General features: G+C 34.1%; 1 protein-coding gene across 2 annotated transcripts in view; it reads right to left on the reverse strand.

The window, feature by feature from the left end:
• LOC149085433 (trafficking protein particle complex subunit 13) overlaps positions 1-20,657 on the reverse strand; it is a 103,097-nt gene that overhangs the window by 31,358 nt on the left and 51,082 nt on the right. The window contains exons 11-12 of one of the 2 annotated variants that reach the window (XM_089233431.1): positions 17,420-17,520; positions 7,098-7,231 (exon numbers count right to left, since the gene is read on the reverse strand). In XM_089233431.1, coding sequence (XP_089089557.1) covers position 7,231; positions 17,420-17,520 — 102 coding nt within the window. In that variant the 3' untranslated portion in view covers positions 7,098-7,230. Of the gene's footprint in view, positions 1-7,097; positions 7,232-17,419; positions 17,521-20,657 lie in introns of those variants that run through there. The other variant, XM_089233432.1, reaches the window with a different exon arrangement.

A 20,657-nucleotide genomic window follows, 5' to 3' on the forward strand; every position in this document is an offset into this window, starting at 1 on the left:
TTAATGAAAGGTGTCACATCAGAGTTGGTAGAAAAAAAGGTTTTTGGTTTATATTCATGCTTAGATTAAATTCATTTATTGTTGAATAAAATAATTTTAAATTCAACCTTCATGTTGAAAAGATTCTTAGAAAAGTGTTCAAATTCCAAATAATTAAAATTACTTTAATTAATCACTTTAATTGATCTATAAATATTTTTTACGATGCAACAAAGGTGAACTTTTGCAATTTGATATATTTTTACCTAAATAATTATTTTGTATTCGATAAATCCAGATATTATTGTTAAACGTATACATATAGATGTATTTTTAAGTTATTGTTAACATGCTTAATTATAAAGGTACTTTTTCAAAACTGTGATAATTAAAAAAATATTACTTTGGTTATTAGAACATATATTTAATTTATATAAAATAGTTACACTTGCGTGAAAAAATTCTACATTATAATATTTTTGAAGTCTTAAGAATAAAAATATAGGCCTATTCTTTTTTTCCAAGTAATAATAAAAAATTGCTGATGAATAGCTAGAATATGAATCAACAAATCACAAAAAATAAAATAATTATCAGATACAACCTGATTGGTGTAGCTGAGGCAGATGGAAGAGAGTAGAACTACAACCTAATGTATATAGTGCCTGGTGGTTGATATATTAGATGTTTCTTGTTGTGATGATGGTTATAACAATAATAATAGTGTCTGTGAAGGAATAAACTATGGCACACTGGTCTTCCTCTTTTAGAGACTTTATCATCCCAGCAGGTGATGAGAAAGTCACTGCTGCTGCTTCATGGAGAGAACTAAAACAAGCTTTAGAACCCAACTGCCCCCACATACAAATGATGCTAGTCTCATTTATGATCTTGCTGAAGACAGAGAATGTGCTCCATAGATTAACCTAATCCAGGGTTAGCAAATGTGATTAAAATTAAATTGAAAAGTTTTTCTTATAACAATTTCCATTTTAGCTAAATATTTTACATCATTCTGGAATCTAAAGTAAAGTGTCAGGAAAGACACTTCTTGAAATTTATAGTGTTGGAAAAGAAACTGGATCTGACTGTCATAAAAAGTGTTATGTAAAAGTGGAAAATCTATAACCCATTACATCATTGGACCCACCAGACATCAATCTTTTGATCTTGAGGAGTGGAGTGAGTTCTGAACTTTTATCTACTGTGTGTGAGCATTTCATAGAGCTTTTTTCTTAAAGAAGTATGAAACATACCAGAAAGCATGCTTTAATCCTTTTAAATGTCATAAGAAAAAAATAACAAAAGGTTTAAGAATAGTAAACTTGTACTTTTTACAGAAAATAAATGTAATAGATAATTGTACAAAACCTATTCCAGGGCAAAACATATGTCATGCTTGTAGGGATAAAGAGAATAAACACATCAATAAATTTGGTGAAGAAACTGAATACTGTAAAGAGATTAATAACTTGGAAATGGTAATTTCTAAACAAGAAGCACTTCAAGAAATAAATTCATCTCTACAAAACATAGGAGAGTCACCAATTAAACTTCATGGAGTAGCTTCACAGTGCAAGTCAAACTATGCCAAGAGAAAAATTGAATCTGCCTGTAACATTTTAAAATCAAAATTTTGTAAAGTTTTTGAAGAATCACCGGAAATTAAATTTCAAAGCACACTTAATGAAGATATTAAACAGAAAGCAAATGATATGGATATTTTGATAGAGTTGATTAAAAAAAGACTCAATCCAACCATCACAACAAGGAAAAAACTGCAAGTTCTAACTCTGGCTCCTACTTCATGGAACAAGGAAAAAATCTGAAGAGTTCAATGCCACTGAATATGCTGTGCAAAAAGCACGAGAGCTTTTAAGAGACAAGGGCATAATAGCTTTGTCTGAACCTAAAAAAGGGCATTCTCTGGATAAAAATGTAATATATACTGTCATAGACTTTTACCAATGTGATGAAAACTCACGAATTATGCCAGGGTCAAAGGATAAAGTGAGCATTGGAAAAAAATGTATACAAACAAAAACGATTTTTATTGATAAACCTAAATGAGCTTCATTCAGCTTTTAAGTTGGAACATCCAGATCGAAAAATAAGTTTGTCAAAGTTCTGCATGCTGCAACCCAAATGGTGTGTGCTGGCAAGTTCTTCTGGTACACATTCTGTTGTGTGTGCACCATTCACTAGAATGTAATACTGTTGCTCCATGTTTTCTCAATAGAACAGACTTATCATGACCTGATTGTTCAATTAGTGTGTTCTAAAAATAACTGAGATTGTATGCTTCGCCAGTGCTCCAAGTTTCCATCAAATGAAAGTCTGAAATGCCTAATAAAAGAAAAATTTGAAGATGGGATCCTGATGATCCAGTCACATATAACTGTTGGATATCCATTCATAGGACTGAACAAGTTCAGGTCACTGTGACTTTAGAAGAGTACTTGGAAAAGTTGACAAAAAGCCTTGAAGTACTTGTACCACACTCATTCATAACCAAATCCCAAGCCAAATATTTGAAGAAAAAGAAGGTTAATCTGAAAACTGATGAGGCTATTGTCTTACTTGACTTCAGTGAAAATTACTCATTTGTCATCCAGGATGAAGCACAAGGTTACCATTGGACACACAATAGTTATTCTCTCCATCCAGCTGTACTCTATCATCGCACAGCAAATGGTGAAGATCTAGTCATTTCAAGTTTTTGCATAATATCCGATGATTTAGAGCATGATGTTGCTTTTTTTCACAAAATGCAAAAAATAATTGTAAAATACATCAAAGAAACATTTCCAAGCATAAAAAACATTAATTACTTTAGTGATAAGTATGCAGCCCAATATAAAAATTCTAAAAATTTTATCAATTTCTGTAATCACAAAACTGAATTCATGTTAACAGCCAAATGGTAATTTTTTGCCACAAGTCATGGCAAATATTGTGATTGTATTGGTGGCACTGTAAAACACTTAGTTAAAAAAGCAAGTCTTCAGATGTGTCCTGGAAATGCCATCGATTCAGCTGAGAAATTTATTTTTTTGCAGAACAAAAATTGAAAACATTAAATTTCAGATGATTACAAAAGAAATGCTAGCAAAAGCCCGGAAGCAGTTAGAGATTCATTTTGCAAAAGTAAAAACAATCCCTGGCACACATAGTTTTCACCACTTTACACCGCTATCTGAAGATGCCATTGGAACAAAAATAATTAGTTTTGATGTAAACTTTTGAACTATCTTTAATGTCTCAACAACCATCAGTGAGGATGTCCAATATCAGTTATGTCAATACATTGCATGTACTTATGATCTCTCATTGGTTTTTCGGTATAGTTTTATCTAAACATGAAGGTGATGTTAAAGTTAAATTCTTACATTCCTATGGCCCTTCTAGATCTTTTCACTGGCCTTCTAAAGATATGTTTTATTTCTATTGTGTAACATAATTGCTTCCATCAATTCTCCAATGACAAAAGGATCCAGGGAAGGGTATACTATTTCCCCGAGAAGGACGTGAATTCTATTAATCATCAATGTACAGTGCTGTTGAAAAAAAAACCCCTCATCATTGTAAATGAAAAACAAAGTAGAGCCATTGTGTTTTTTATTGTAAAAAAATCAAAAATTAAATTTTAATAATTTTTTTGTGATCTGATTTTTTAATGCAACGGTTAAAATTTTTTTCTAGTTATAATCTGCATTTTTTTATGTTAGCATATTTAGTGTAAATATCATTTGAATCAATTGAAAATTTGCAAAGTTATGATATATTTTCATATATAAACAATATTGCTTGAATGGTTAGCATTAGAGACGTCATATATTCGTGGCGTCAGAAAATATTTTTTCTCTCAAAAAGTTTTTGACATATGTACGTGAAATTTGTAATGGTCGACAAGGATGGCAAAAGCAATAAACAAAAATAATAATTGAAATCTGGGATGATGGTTTTCATTTCAGTATCCAGTTGAATGATTTGAAATATTAGCAGCCCAGTATCATTTTGATGAATTTTGTGTTGTGAGCCAGAATAAATATATTAACGATCAAAAAAACATTATTTTTTTGCCCAGTCTTTCACTTCATATATTTAGAAGAAATTTAAAATAAAAGTTGTTTTTTGGCAAAACTTCTGTGCCTCTGATCCAAAAATACGTTAGAAAAATTGTATTTTTCTCACAAAAAATTCCATAAAGACAAAGTTAACATTATTTTTTTGCATATAAATTTCAAATGTAAGTGTATAAATTATTTTTATTCATATTTTGTACGTTTTTGCGAACATTTTAGCGAAAATTTCACTTGAATATATTGAAAAAGTTATGATTTTCTCACAAACAATGCCTCTTAAAAATCGAGCCTCAGAAAAGTTATCTTTGTCAACATTTTTTTCTCAAAAAGTTTTAGACATATGCAAATAGTATTTCACATGGTTAGTAAGGATGGTGAAAGCAACAAATAAAAAAAATTATAAAAATCTGTGACCATGGGTGTCATTTTGCTGGGTGATTTGAAATGGAAAATGGCCCTCATATCCACCTCAATCTTTTTCCAGATGTACCTCCACATTTTTTCTAAAATTTTCTGAACCGTGATGTAAAATGAAAGGTTCAGCTAAATTGAAATTGAAAATGTATTGAAATAAAAGGAGACTATGTTTTCAGTGCACATGTTCTTTCACTGCAAGAGACTTTGAATCAAACTCAACAGTCTGAACATCTTAGGAGCTTATCTTTCCCATTGGCATGTATAGACACAGAAATAAGCTACCAAATCACAAATAGATAGATGCCTACGAACTTGACTGGGGTGTGTCAACACAAGCTTTAGTCTACTAAAGCCGGTGCTGGTTGTGTACATAGTGTAAAATGAAAAGATTTTCCTATAAATTCTCATTTATCCAATTTTGAAGCTGTTTATTTTAGCCTTCTGTCAGTTTTTGTCTATTTTATAGCTCTCCTTGGTGTTTTAAAAGAATTATCTTCAAAGTTTGGAGTACCTGGAACAAATTAAACCATTCCTCACAGAAACCTATGTGGAAATTGTGTTCCACTAACGAACACAATTAAGGAACAGATTAGTTTCATTAGCTGAGGCAGCAATATATTTTCTAAAATCTTTACTATATACAGTCAATCCCACTTATGTTTCCCCACTTAGTACAACTTATTTTCGTGGTCCAAAACTCTAAATAATTCTCATTAATATTTCCTGTTTACAAGATTTTTTATGACAGTTTTTTGAAAAACGTTATAAGCAGGATCCACTGTATTTACCATAAAATAAATATAAGGAGGCTCTCCATTCCTCACCCCTAAAAGTCATTTTTTTTTCAGGATAACCAAATAGTCTGTCCTATTCACCTCAAATTATTAAGACTTAACTGTATCACGGCTTTTGTTTTCTTTTTTAAACATGTGATTTAATTTTTCATCAGAAAATTGCCAAGTAAATTTTTTAAGTCAAAGATATAATAAGAGAAAATCTGACAGGTCAGGACCAAAAATTTTATTTGTTATAAGCCATGTTTGCCACAAGATCAGCAGAAATGCTGATATATTTTACAGATTAATTACTATAACACTTGTGTTTTGAAAAAAAATTATTCTAGAACTTGCAATAGTTATGTTAGTTTTATATTTTTCTTAGATACGAGGAATCAAAATTGACTTCATCTATGTTCTCTAAGGTAAAATTTATTACAAACTGAAACATACACCATCAGAACCCAATGTAATGTTTTGACTACTTTTTTAAACACCTTTCTCCAACAAAATATGTTGAATTAACACACACACAAACCATAAAACCAACTTGAAACCTTTCTTGTAAAATTGAGACAGACTTGACAAAAATTTTCACACACTGTTGAAACTCTGCCTTGCTTCTTTCATTGAGCATTACATGACACAATTTTTTATAGGACATGACATTGTCACCATAAACGGCTATGGATATCTGTCAAGCTTTCCATGTACCCATTCAGAGTGCACAATGGTATGAAATTCATTCTTTTATTATTTGTAGCACATATCACGCTGCTCTCAACTTGTGCACTATGCTTTGTCCTAGAGTAATCTGCTGAGCTCCCGTATAATGTGAACGGAATGATAGGTTATGATGATTAATAAGACAAGCAAAGAAGTGACCACATGGGAGGGTCCAAACGAGGTCAGTAGATCAAAGAGACTTGCACCACTCCTCTGGGATCTTGTAGCAATGAGGTCACAATAGGTTTGTGCAGAGGTGGAAAAACAAAAGTTGCATATTTATTACCCCCATCCCTAAGAATAAAAGTAGTAGACCCTATAATAATCAGGCTCTAATAAAGTGTGGGCATACTAGTTCACAGCTTATCTCTTGTCCAACACACTGCACATGCATACAGTCACCTATACAGGCTGTCCCAAATTGTTTACACAGCTCTGCTGTTGAATTTCAAAACATACTTTCAATTAGAGAATTGTTGCCGACAAAAAAAAAAATCCACATTTTTACAATATTCTCTGATATATTTGAATTCAAAAAACAGGAAATTCGGGAAGAAACAGCGTTAAATGCGGGTAAAATGATTTTTCAACACTTATAGCTGTTTTTCTCAAATTTCCTATTTTTCAAATTTGAAAATCTCAGTGAATTTTTTGTTGGCCTCAGAAGAGACAGGGCAAATCTTTTTAATTGAGTTTTTGAGCACAGACTGTGTAGAAAGTTAATTTATTTTTTCCTGTATATGACCCCTCAAACAAATTGAGATTTTAAGTAACTGCACATCATTTGAAAACTTTGAATTACAAAAAGTATGTTTCAACAGTTAGAGATATTCGCTGTGCAAACAATTTGGGACAGCCTGTACTATTGATCCTCCTGTCATACATTCAAGACAGTCTTAAAATGTGTATCATTTGTTTCTTACACATTTATCAGTTAATATTTAAGCAAAATGTTAGGAACATCTCTGGATGATTCTCATGTAAAAAATCTGACTAGTTCATTCATTCATAATATTATAATGGGTTTGTAAACAATTTGAGTTGAACTAATAAGGTTTAAAAATATACTCTTCCAACATGTAAAGGAAGCAACAACTGAACATTCAAATTTTTTCATTTTTTAAAACCGATAAGTTTAATACACAATATCTCAAGATACAATTACTTTCAAAATAGCAGCTGCTTTTTTACACTAATGTGATCGTAAGGGTGGAAGGTATGAGCCTTTCCCAAATTTTTAAGATATACCTGCAATAAAAAAATGAAAGCATCCTTATATTAACTTTTCAAAAAAAATTATGTTGGCAGTATGTGCTTGGAATTTCAGACAGCAATGTTAAACAACTTGCAATAATAATTTGGCTATCATTTCAATTATTATTGGAACATCAAGTCATTAATTTTAGCATTCTACATTTTAAAGGTTAATTCATTCCTGAAAATGCTGTATAGCTCAAATTATCTTGAAGCTAACTTTCCTGCTTAAAATAACGAGGACTTTAATTTGTTACACCCATCCCACATTATATTATCAAATGCATAAAAAAATAAATGAGCATGGTAGAGTATACATACAGAACAAAAGTAATTTTGCAAAAGGCATCTTGAATCGCTTCATGCTAAAAGGACCATTTTTTGCAAAATTAGCTTTTTGACATTTAAGTATGTTTTATGCCAAAAAGACGTGCTCTATAGGGTCTTCTAAAATATAGCTATTGTAAAAGTTACACAATTTAGGTGTAAAAGGCTACTGCAGTCAGGGACAGTCTTTTTTGCTGTTTTCTGAAAACTAGTCTGTGAGAAATATCCTTTTTACATGAAGTAATTCAAGTATAGTATTGGTTTCGAGAAAAAAAAAATTAAAATAGATGAGCTTTCACGAGTCAAATAAGCCTTTCCTTATATATTTTGTGCTCCGAAGCTAACATTTTTTAATCATAACTTTTGTTTGTGTATCTACTGTAATTCACTCTTTTCGTCTAGTAATCTCCCAGTCTGATCTGCTAAAGTGAGTGAAGTTACAGGGTTGGTTACTTCTCTTACTGTCATGTTTGTGCTATCTGGCTTGTAAATACTAAGTGAACTATATAAATTAGGTAGTGAAATTAACTCACCTTCATTAGCAGATGTAAAAATATCAACAGCAATAGGCCGTCATGAATAGACTAAAGCCTTTAATTTTTCTTTTTTTGAATAACAATCTAAAAAATTATGGCCAAAAGACTGGAAAGTTAACAATCTGTACGTAAGTGACATTTGCTATGAGCTGCAGTATATGCTTGCCCATGAATAGATGTGGGCTCTTCACGGAGAAAAACACACAGCCTCCATTTTCTAAACATTTATTACGAGCACAAACATACAAGACGATCACACACAGATAGAACAAAAAACGCAGCCTTTCTGGCAAACTCACTGCTGCCAAAACTAATCATTACAATACTGATTATTCCCCTGCGTGCTGCAGCGCCATCTACCGATAACAAAAATAACTATAACTAAAAATCCTACAGCTCGGCCATCCTGCGGCTCACTGACATTTTAAATTAACACAATATTCGTATAAGCATGAACAATTTGGAACATAAAATTTGTATCAGCATAAAAAATTCTGAACATAAAATTTGTATCAGCATAAAAAATTCTGAACATAAAATTTGTATCAGCATAAAAAATTCTGAACATAAAATTTGTATCAGCATAAAAAATTCTGAACATAAAATTTGTATCAGCATAAAAAATTCAAAACAATATTCATATACATTTCTAATAATGTTTCATGAGATCAGCTGCCGTAGTAGTGGTGATAGGACCTGAATAATCTCCGACTTTTTTGACCTCGTATCTGTCCGTAGCATTCACTTTTGTCACTTCATATGGACCAAAAAATTTGGGTCTCAACTTCAGTCCGGGGCCGAACTGAGTCCTTTGTATAGTCACCAACTTGGTACTTGGGTGCCTTTTTTCACTTTTTGTTGTAAGTACACCTATTTTCAGACTGAATCTTGTGGATATTCTTCTTCGCCTCTTCTCTAATGACATTTCTTTGATCGTGGAATTTATTTACAGCCTCTTCCACCAGGAGATCTCTTAGTACAATGTCTTCTTTCTTTATCATTTTCACACCAGTTAAAAGTTCAAATGGCGTGTATTTCATACTTCGACTAGTCGTGCTTTTCAAGACCCTCTGCAACTTATCAACATGCTTGAACCACTTTGTTGCATCATCGAGAGTCAATTTGTCTAGGACTGGTATTACAGTACGGTGGATTCTTTCGACCTGTCTGTTCCCACGAGGAACACCTGTGGTAATCTGCAAATGCATGATGCCCTCTTCAGCACAATAATCACTGAAAGCTTTCGAAGCGACTGCTGAGCCTCTGTCAGTTATAATCCAGTACGGACTCCCAAAAGTCTTCTGCTGAAGATTCAACTTCTCTAAGGCGTCCTCTGCTGACGTAGACTTAACCGGATACAACCAGGTGAATTTCGTGAACGCATCTACAACAGTTAGTATATGCTGGTAATTCTTATTTGTTGACGGTAAGGGACCTATGAAATCAACGTGATAAGTTCCTAATGGTACATCTGCTTTTGGGATTGGGTTCAAGAACCCTCCCTTTTTCCCACATTTTTTGTTTGCCAATATACATGGTACACAACTGAGAATAACTCTTTCTGTCAGCTTGCTCAAGTTAGGAATATGAAACTCTCGCTTGAGAACCTCTTCTGTCTTAGATGTGGAAAAGTGACCTTTTTCATGAGCTAATTTTATCAGCTCCATCTGCATGTCTTTTGGAATCACAATGAGTTCACGATCATTCATAAACTTGTAGAGAATGTTGTTCCTTACAAAAAGTATTATTCAGATTCACTGTCAGTAAGCAGTGTTCTAAGGGCACTGCTTTAAGTATCTGTTCATCTTCTAATTGGGCATTCTTCAGTTTCGCCGTCAAGGTGTCATTCCCAACTATCATGACTGTGTGTCTACTTAAGGCGTTGACATGCTGCATCCTCTGACTGGGTCTATGAGTGATTTCATAGTCAAATTCTTCCAGAAGAAGAGCCCATCTAGCGATTCTTGTAACAAGATCTTTCTTGTCCATGGTCTTCTGAAATGCTGAACAGTCCGTGACTGTTCAAAACTGTCCGTTTTGAATCTAGTACCCAACAGATATACTCGGAACTTCTTCAAGGCTTCTTGCTAGTACTTCTAACTCATAGCTACTGTACTTCCCCTCAGCGGGACTTGTTTTTTTCGACATGTAGTAAACTGGATGTAAGCTTACGTCATCAGCTTCTTGTAGTAATACTGCACCATAACCATGTTTGCTGGTATCTGTATGCAACTCTATTCTCCACCCTTGTTGAAAAATACTTAGCACTGGACTTCCGGTTAGTAATGTTTTGAGCTTCTTGAATGCTTCTTCTTGTTCGGGACCAAAATCAAATGTATGGTCTTTTCTCAACAAATCACTTAGTGGTTTGGCGATCTTGGCGTATCCTGGGATAAACTTTCTGAAATATTCAGCAAGTCCTAAAAAACTCTGTGTTTGCTTTCATGCTCGTTGGGACAGGAAATTTTTCACTGCTAGTGTCTTTTCTGGAGACGGGTGTATCGACCCATTTTCTACGATATGGCCAAGGAACTCTACCTGTCGTTTCAAAAATTTACATTTTTTTAATTTGATCTCGAGGCCATATTTTGACGCCACTTTTAGAACAGTTTCTAACTTATCCAAGCCATCCCTTTCATCAGCTGAGGGGATGATCAAGTCGTCCATATAAATAATAACACCTTTTTTCATGAGGTCCCTGAAAATGCTAAAAACATACCACTGAAAGACACTTGGGCTAGTGCTTAACCCGAATGGGACCTTATTAAACTCAAACTGACCGTTAGGGACCACGAAGGAAGTGTACTTTCTGCAGTCTTCATCAACATCTACGTGGAAAAACCCGCTTTTAAGATCTAGTGTGGTGTGCAATTTTGCACCCTGCAACTTATCTAAAACACCTTCTATCAATGGCAGAGGAAACCTGTCTTTGACGAGCTTCCTGTTCAATTTTCTATAATCAACACACAACCTAGTTGTGTTGTCCTTCTTCTTCACCAATACCACTGGGCTGACATAGTCAGAAGAACTTGGTCTGATAATTCCTTCTTCCAACCATTCATGGATCTGCTTGTTCACAGCTTGTCTCTCAGGAAATGATAGGCTTCGAGCTCTCTGATATACAGATGTTTCATCATTGTGAATAATTCTCATAGAGACATTTGTTTTTTCAGTCTTTTCCGGCTTATAAGACAAAACAGTCTTTCTTAGCTTCTCTCTCACTTCTCTATCACAAATGTGATCCAGTTCAAGTTGGTCTTGATCCAATTCAGATATATCTGCATGAGCCAATGTCCTCTCTCCTCTTTACAAAAAGTGACTTCACTTTCGTCGAAGTGCAATGAAGCTTGTTTCCAGATTCCAGCTCTAATCACTGCTTGAAAGTTCAGTTGTGTTGTGGGTACAACATGCCACGTAAGGGTGAAGCTATTCCCGTCCAACTCAACTTCCTGTTCAAAGGATCCTTTAGTCCACACCTGTCCTGCCCCAATTCCAGATAGTAGTATTAGCTTACGCATCAATTCCGGAACACCAACAGTTTGTCTGTATACATCCTCACGCAATAGGCATACTGCACTGCCCGTGTCGATGAGTGCACAAACTGTCAAATTTTTTAATTTCATCTGTTTAGTAGGAACATCTCCAACTTCGGTAATGTGAGTATCTGACGTTTTCTGCCTCTCGCTGTCCTTGTTGAACGATGTTGAGCAATTGTTGTTCTTAAATAATTCGGGACACTGGAACTTCAAGTGGCCCAAGTTACCACACCCATAACATCTCATCTGACTATTGTTCTTCTTGGTTTGTCTATTTCCAAACTTCCATCATCCTCCTGCTTTATTCTTGACGTCCTTGATTTTGCAGAATTTATCCTGGAAATTTTGGAATGTTGGCTTCGGGAATTTTTGTCGTTCTCACTCACCAGCATGTGATGTTTCGACAGGTCTCTTAACACTTTCATAATCATCAAGCTTTTCTGACAGTTGGGTAGGAGAGATAAAATTACTCCATTCGTCTAAATGATAATCTCGGAAATCAACTGGGCTTTTAAAGCGGACGTCCAGCCATCAAAATATGCGCATAATTCATGATGAAAATCTCGCCAAGTACTGGTCTGCTTCTTCTGATGCAAGACAAACAGCTGACGAAACTTTTCCGCCATCAATTTGAATCTTTTCATCAACAGTTCTTTTACAAGGTCGTAATTCTCTACATTCTCCTCGGGCTCTCGTGCAATCAGTTGGTTTATTTCATGAGGTAATAGTCCTAGAAGATGAGTGACCCATTCCTCCTTTGGTAGTGATACCCGGCGAGCTTGCCACTCAAAGAGCACAAGGTAGAGAGTTATATCATCACTCATATCGAATCTTTGCATCAGGTTTTGGAAATCTCTGCCTGGACTTTGTGTTTTCAAATTGAGTCCTTCCACTTGATCGGGATTCAACCTCGATTTTCAGTTTCTCTATTTCCAGTCTCATACATTGTTCTTCCATTGCGTCTATCCTCCGCTGCTCTTCCATTGCGTCTCTCCTCTGTTACTCTTCATCTTTCCTCTGCTGCTCTTCCATTGCGTCTCTCCTCCGCTACTCTTCCTTTCTATCACCTATGATAGTTTTTAGCATCTCTTTGCAAAACTCCTCGTCATATTCTTTGCTTTCCAGAATGGCGTTCTTGAGATCAATGATTTTGAAATTAGGGGGCGTGTCCAACCCTAATTCACTCGCGAGCACCTTCAAGTCCTCTTTGATGCCCTGTGCCAAATAAGCAATGGCGACCTCGTGTAAAAGGACTTAAATGACACTGCAATGTACTTTCGGTCAGAAACACTTTTTTTTCCCATGGGCACGAAACACTTATCGCGATCCACATTTATCACGGACGCGCACTTTTCGAGTCTTGGCTACCCACGACGAAGACGAAACCGATCGCGAAATCTCCAGCACAGTCTTGTGAAGACGAAACTGATCACGAAATCCTAAACAGTCTCGCGAACATGAAATCAATAGCGAAATTTTCAGCGCAGTCTCGCAAACATGAAACCGGCCGCGAAATCTTCAGCGCAGTCTCGCGAACATGAAACCAATCGCGAAATCCTGGGTCAGGCTGATTCCCACGAAGACGAAACCTTCTTGCAATCGTCGAACCTCCGAGCATGGGTGGCTTACTTGAATCAGCGCGACTTGAAGAGGAAACTCAAATCAAGACGATTCACCCTCACATCCAAATCCGATGAATTCACATCGATCCCGGACGAACCCCCAATTTTTCTGTGGGCTCTTCACAGAGAAAAACACACAGCCTCCATTTTCTAAACATTTATTACGTGCACAAAACATACAAGACGATCACACACAGATACAACAAAAAACGCAGCCTTTTCCCGCCGACTTCTCCCGGCAAACTCACTGTTGCTAAAACTAATCTTTACAATACTGATTATTCCCCTGCGTGCTATAGCACCATCTACCGATAAACAAAGAACTATAACTAAAAATCCTACATAGATAGTAAACTCGACTCTCCCAGTGTAATTAAGTCTCTCGACACATTCTATACACATTGGTTAATGCAGCCAATAATGCGTACAGGTGGTGTTACAATGAAATTTGCACGCAATTGCTTATACCATTTTTCTTTTTTTTGGTACTTCAGTATATATGAAAAATATACACGAAAGTTTTCATATCAAAGAGAAACTTTTGTTAATAATAACTAATAAAATCATCTGAGCATCAAAAGTAAAAAAGTTGTATAAAAAATGTTTGTTGACGTGACCACAGATAGCAAATATAGAAAGTTCAGCTTTACAAAAAATTATCAACTTCAGTCCAATAATCTCTAGTTATTAACAAAGTGAAAAGAAGAAAAAATTTGTCATTCAATAGCAAAGGAAACAATCATGCCAGTCACACTGCATACTGTGCGGAGAAAATCGGTGGATGAGGCATATTAAGACTTTCTGCTGTGCTGCAACTCAAAATCTGTACAATGCAGGAGACTTCCAAATGCTACACCATCAAAATTGGTCTCAAACAAAAGCTAGTAACTGATAGAACATGTTTTCATATTGTTTTACATTTTTTCAAACAGTATCAAAATTTACCAAGTATAATCTTTGTAGCAAAAAATAAATTAGAACCAGGGATGGCCAAGCCACTTTTTAGACCATTTTTGATATGTGTGCCACTATGAATATTAGAATATACAGATCACACATCCTCCTTTACTATGGTTCATACTTTTTGAAAGTAAAAAAAATTCAAGAACATTCATATGGTGGTTGGTAAATTTTTTTTTAATGAAATTAGATTTTTTGTAAATTAATATTTAACTTTGTCATTTTAAATTTTGAGTTCGAAATGCAAGATATAATTTTTTTTAAAAATTATAGTTTGCATTTTTTAACATGAATATATTAAGTACTAAAGGTCTTGCTTTAGAAAAAAAATAACCATGGCAGTTTAGTATACAAATCAAAATTTAAGCAGAAATCATTTTATGTTTGAGACAATATTGAAAAATTTACTTTACAATAAAAAAAAAATTGGAAAGCATATATATATGTAGGGTGACCATATGATTTCCTGGGATGTTCCCTTTTTTTTCCAAGTAATTTTACACAAATTTTCACAGGACTTTTTCACAAAAATGTCCTGTTATTTCCCGTATTTTCAACAAAGCCTATTCGAATTTTTATTATTTATTGAAATTAATATTAAAATTGTTTTCCTAACTCTAAATTATGACTTTAAATTTGAATACAGTAGAACCTCCCTTAACAGACACTCCCCATTAGTGGACAGTAAAATTAGACAATCTAATTGGTGAATTTTAGTCTATAAATCGAAAATTTATCATATTCAACTATCCTTTTGTTTAGATTCAAGTGCTTTGTTTTTTTTAATAAAAAAATTTATTTGCTTTTGAATTTAAATTTTTGATTATCATTATGCAAACTGTATGCATGCACCAATGAAAATTTATTTCATGTACATTAATATCAGGGATAGGAATCAAAATTCAGGGGCTCGGGACACCTGGTCCCCTAATAATTCATTGAAATGCAAAACATGCCCAAAAAGGCACCCTTGAATTTCGTTTATACAGAGTGTCCCACAAAATTGACTGCAGTTTACAAAATGGGATAGCACAAAAAACTGACAGATATTGAAATCATTCTTGCGGAATATAAATGTGTGAAGTCAGGAATTTCAGATAGGTCATTCATGTTGCAAGGGGATGCATAGTTATTAAAATAAAAATAACTTCTTTATACGGGCACTATGTGCCTAAAAACACAATTAGAAAGTTGTTGCTCTGTCTCACCTGATGCCATCAAAGAAAATTTAACATTTTTAAGTGCAATATTCACAGAGATATTTGAATTCAAAATAGAGCAAAGTCGGGAAAAAAGCGTTGTCTGTGTTCTTTCCCAGCTTCTCCCGATTTTTGAATTCAAATATATCTGCCAGTTGCATTTAGAAACATGATTTTTTTGTTGGCATCAGGAGAGACAGGGCAACAACTTTTCAATTGGGTTTTTGGACACAGGGTGTCCATATAAAAAGTTCATTTTTTTATTTCAATAACTATTCATCCTATATTCCACAAGAATGACTTGATATCCCATTTTCACAACTGTCAGTCGATTGTGGGACACTCTGTATATCAGGATCCCTCGAAGCAGAATGTTTCGCAATGAGTCCTCTGCCAAATGAAAATGTTCTGCTGTAAACATTCCTATAATGTGTTTTACACAGAAGAGTTTTTTTTTTTTGAAATTTTTATTGAGATTGTTCTCTGCGGCATACATCACAGTTTTCAGCATATTCTGCTTTGGGAGAGCATTTGTTGGAGCATCCAACAAACCTAGCCTCCCTTCTTCCAATGTTATTTAAACGGCATGTCAGTGCCTCTGGTTGGGTGTTTTCGTGATGAGTAGAGCCCAGATTATGTGCCTACGCATTTTCAGAGGTTTTTTTAGCATTACTTCATAAAATTAGAATTTTCAGAATAAGCGCATATTTTAAAAAATTTATTTAAGCTTAATCACTTTTTTTAACAGATGATTTAAAAAAGATTTTCAAATCATTTTTTCAATCATTGGTTTTTTCCGCAGGTGAGATTTGGTGAATTAATAGAAATATTTTTAATATTGTATTTTTCCCAATATTGTGTCGAAATTCTTTTTTTTATGGTACAGTGATACCTTGATATAATGATACTCTGCAGACCAAGAACAAATATCGTTGTCCAGGGATCATTCTTTTATCGAGAGGCAGAAGTTTACCAATAGATTGAAGACATATCTTAACAAGACTTGGGGAAAATATTATTGTAGGCAGATTTATTGTTACATCAAATAGCGAGGTTCCACTGTATTTCGTTATTGAGCAGCTACAGCAAACTAAAAATTAAAAATGCCTAAATATGTGGAGATATTTTTGTAAATGAATATGCACTATAAGAAATAGAAAATATGAATTTTAATAACGTATATGTTTTCTTTGCATGACGATTTTTTAATGAATATTTTCTCATTTTTGGTACATAATTCAATTTTAAACTTTTTCAGAATTTTAGACCATATTTTGGGTTTTTTAATGTACATTTCGGCATTTTCAAGTGCATATTTACTTATTTTTAGAACATATTTTGCCACTTTTTTAGTGCATATAATGTGGACACTAGTGATGAGGAATGAAACCACATTGAATAAAAAATTATGACAATTATTGTTGAGAAGGCGTACCATACCAAATATAGTTGTATTATCTATACAGATAATAAAGATTGTTAGAAATTTAGAGAGAATTTCTTCAACTGAAAAATTACATAGAATTTCTTTAATGTGGCATGTGTGCCATGGGTTGGCCACCTCTGGTTACGGTCAGAATTATTGATTTCTGCTGTAATTCTAGTGGAAAAATATGTATACGATTTTAGTGATTGCATAACTTACAGTCTGTTTTAAAAGTTCAGTCACAATAAGTAAATTGTAAAAACTATAAAACTAGATGATGCAGCAAAAACATCGTGATTTGGCTATAGGGTGTTCATAATATTAAAGTTCCATACTCTAGTTTTTCTTAAGAACTACTTAGCCTAAAAATGGATATCTTAGTGAGACTTTTTATTGCATTTTCTTTTTCTCCACGCTCCACAAATTTCAATGGAGTATGTCCACCAGAACGGGCCCTACTTAGGTCTGAGTAATGTCAGTATAATTATAAGGACAATACTCCACATTGATCAAGTTATTTTCATTACTTTAATACTGATGAAATACAATTGAATATCATATAATTGAAAAACTCACTAATGCTCTGCAACATCTGATGTTACCAATATTTGGTCTAAATCATCATAATTATATCTCCTCATCAGAAAGGTATCAGTTAAACTAATTCCTGAAATAAGCTAGAAGAAAAATAAAATTTAGTTTTAAGGATATTTTACTATTTTTTTCACAAAATTTTATGGCACTGTACAAACAAAAATGATATGTAGATCTCTCTTTGTGGGTATAATATCCAATGTAATCACCTAATAGTATACTGGTTTCTATAAATTAGCACTAGAATGACGGATGCGGTCACTTTTTACCGCAATGCTTCTTTTGATCTTACAGGCTATTACACCTAAATGGTTATCCTCAGAGTATTAAAATTTCATGACTTTTCTCAAGACTCTTGATTTCCCCAGAACATACATATTCTGGGTTTCTTAGTTCAGTTGCAAAATGAAGTTCTACTTAAATGGCAGTAGCTGTCATTTTGACCAATACAAAGATTTTACACTAATATAGGTCTCCCACTTGTCCTACTTTTTGCAAACTTCGATCATTTTAGTCACACCATGGTCATTTTCAGCACACGAGGGCTAATTAGACCGGGACCTACAATTTATTGCTGATTCCGAACTGCAGGCTTGTTTTTATACTCATCGAGAGGTTGGTGCACTAACCCCTCAATGGGGACTCCCTGCAGAAACAATTTTTTCTGTGGTCATGTCGTCGTTTCTGTTGTACCCCTGTGTCAGGAAAGTTTTCTGACAAGGATGAACTCGGTATCGAACTCACGACACCTCTAAACATCCTTTGGCACTTTAGGCAAGTACCTTATCGACCTGGGCTACCACGCCCCACTTTTTGCAAACTGGCCTACTTTCTAGGTTTTTTCCTACTTTGTTTTTTACCAAATTCTGTCAACGAAATCCAGGTAACTGTTTTTTAAATGAAGAGAGAATCATTAATATATTGCCAAAGAATACAAATGTAATAGATTGCAATTAATGATTATGCCAAAGGGACCGTTCAAGTATTACATCATCATCGATGGGGGGGGGGGGGTCTCGATTTGCTGACTTTTGATGACAAGGGGGGGATGCTTACGTAATCAACCACCCTTTATGAAAATATGAGTTAGGATTCAGAGAGGCAGAGCTGATGACGAAATTTTGCTGACAAGGGGGGAGGGGGTCAAAAATGGCTAAAAATTTGCTTAAGTAATACTTGAACGGCCACAAAGCAGAAACTATGGTTTTTCTGGTTATTAGGGGGGTGTATATGGGACATGTAGTTTATTAATTTTTCTTTTGCTTAGTTAGTTCAAAAAGTAGAGTAGTCATTAAAGAATTCTGTCTGGTTGGAAAAAAATTTGTATTTACTACTTCATGGTCTTAGATATTCAATGTAGAGTAACTAACATTCATCATTCAAAATTATGGTGCACATTTTGTGTATGTGAAACAACAGTTTGCATAATAAAGCAGTTAGGGTAAAAGTTAGTAAAAAGTAGTTAAACATAGGTCTCTTCTAGGTTTTGTGATTCTGATGCTACCAAATAGCATTTAATTGTCTTCTGTATTTTCAGAACATGCAGAGGAATAAACAATGTTTACAAAGATCTGCAAAGAGCTAGAAATAAAAGTGCTTTGTTTGTCAAAAAAAAACGATGATGTTGGCATTTAACAATAAATTGTAAACAAATCCCTTTAAAAAAGAATGGACAGTGCAGTAAAAACCATCCAGTTCATTTTAACTTATTTACGTTTGACCTTGTGATTTACACATTTTGCACTGTGCTTTTGGAAGTTGTTTCGAAGGAGCATCATTCTTAAAAAACTCACAGGTCTTAATAATTTGCTGTGCATTGAGGAAAATAGTTGACAGACTGGACTTTGGAAGACTCAAAAAAATAAATAATAATATAACTGTGAGGAGAGATAAAAGAACTATCTGTAGTTGCTAGTATATATGCTGTTTTGGCCCAAAACTTGTTTTCTTACCAAGTCATTTTTCTCATTAATTTTTTTTTCTATAAGATTGATTATGTTCTCTTAGGCCAGTATTACACTATAAAAAGTTTGATGAAATTTCTTTTATAAAAGTTGACAAAAATCTTTCATAAACTTTATATTTAAATTTTATAAAATTTATTTTATACAGGAAATGGACAACATTACACTATAAAAGATTTATATAAAATTGTTTTTGCAAAAGTTTTCGTCAGTCTTCGTTAGTGTTGTGCTGTTGCTGGTAGTAGTTATGGATAAGAATTTTTTTTTACCATTTGCTATAGGAAATTTATCATTTGCAACCTCTGTAATGGCTTTGATTTTAAAAAACATGAAGCTTATGTGGATGCGGGGGGGGGGGGGTTGAAGGCACCCACAGTTTCTAAACTGTGGGTGCTCGTCTTTAGTTTTATATCGGAAATGTTAATTTCTGAATCAATTCTGGGAGTGCTCGGGATCCATGCCACAAATTACTGTAGATTCTTGAGCACCCCCGGCTTTGATGCCACTGTGTGGATGATTGTATTGGATGAAATCATTTTTGGAAGAAGCAAATTATTTTGATGCATTACATCTAGCTGGGAAGGCAACTTGAATATGTCAGTTTATGAAGAAGTTGAGGAATACAACACCCACAGTGAAAGTTTATCGACTAAATTGTCCATCTTTCATCATATTACTTATTGCGGTTCATATGGCACAGTAAAATCCCAGAGACTCGGTTTTATCAAGGTGAGTTGGTGAAAGTCCAAAAAACGCTTGTAAACGTTTTCATTTCGAATTTTTACTAAGTCAAAGTCCGTTTTAAATGAATCAATTAATCACCATGAATTTATTAGTTTCTGATGTTTATTAGTTTATGAATAATAATTTAATAATTATAAACAAATAATGAATTAACAAACAAAATAACCACCATGATGAGGTTTTGATGCTATTTAAGTAATTGAAGCTCATAAGTAATTTACTCCTACCAGTTAAAGCCCGTTTTATATAAATGAATTAATTTAACATCATTAACTTAATAGTTTCCCACCAGGATTAATTAATAATTGTTCAATATTTATAATTACTCGTGTGAATAACACTTATTAATGAATTAATAGTATTGAGTAATGCTCTTATTTCGTTATGATGGCACGCTGCTCGCGCTGACGCACATGGGTGAAGAGTGTGCTTCGCCCACTGATCTGCCTCTCCATGCATTGCATCATGACCCTGCACCCTTCTGGAGATGTCAGGACGCTAACTAATGGCCT

This window comes from Pholcus phalangioides, unplaced genomic scaffold, assembly GCF_987345545.1.
Source record: "Pholcus phalangioides strain wild (caught in Gottingen) unplaced genomic scaffold, Ppha-v1.0 ptg000007l_1, whole genome shotgun sequence".
In the NCBI taxonomy this organism is placed as follows: Eukaryota; Metazoa; Arthropoda; class Arachnida; order Araneae; family Pholcidae; genus Pholcus; species Pholcus phalangioides.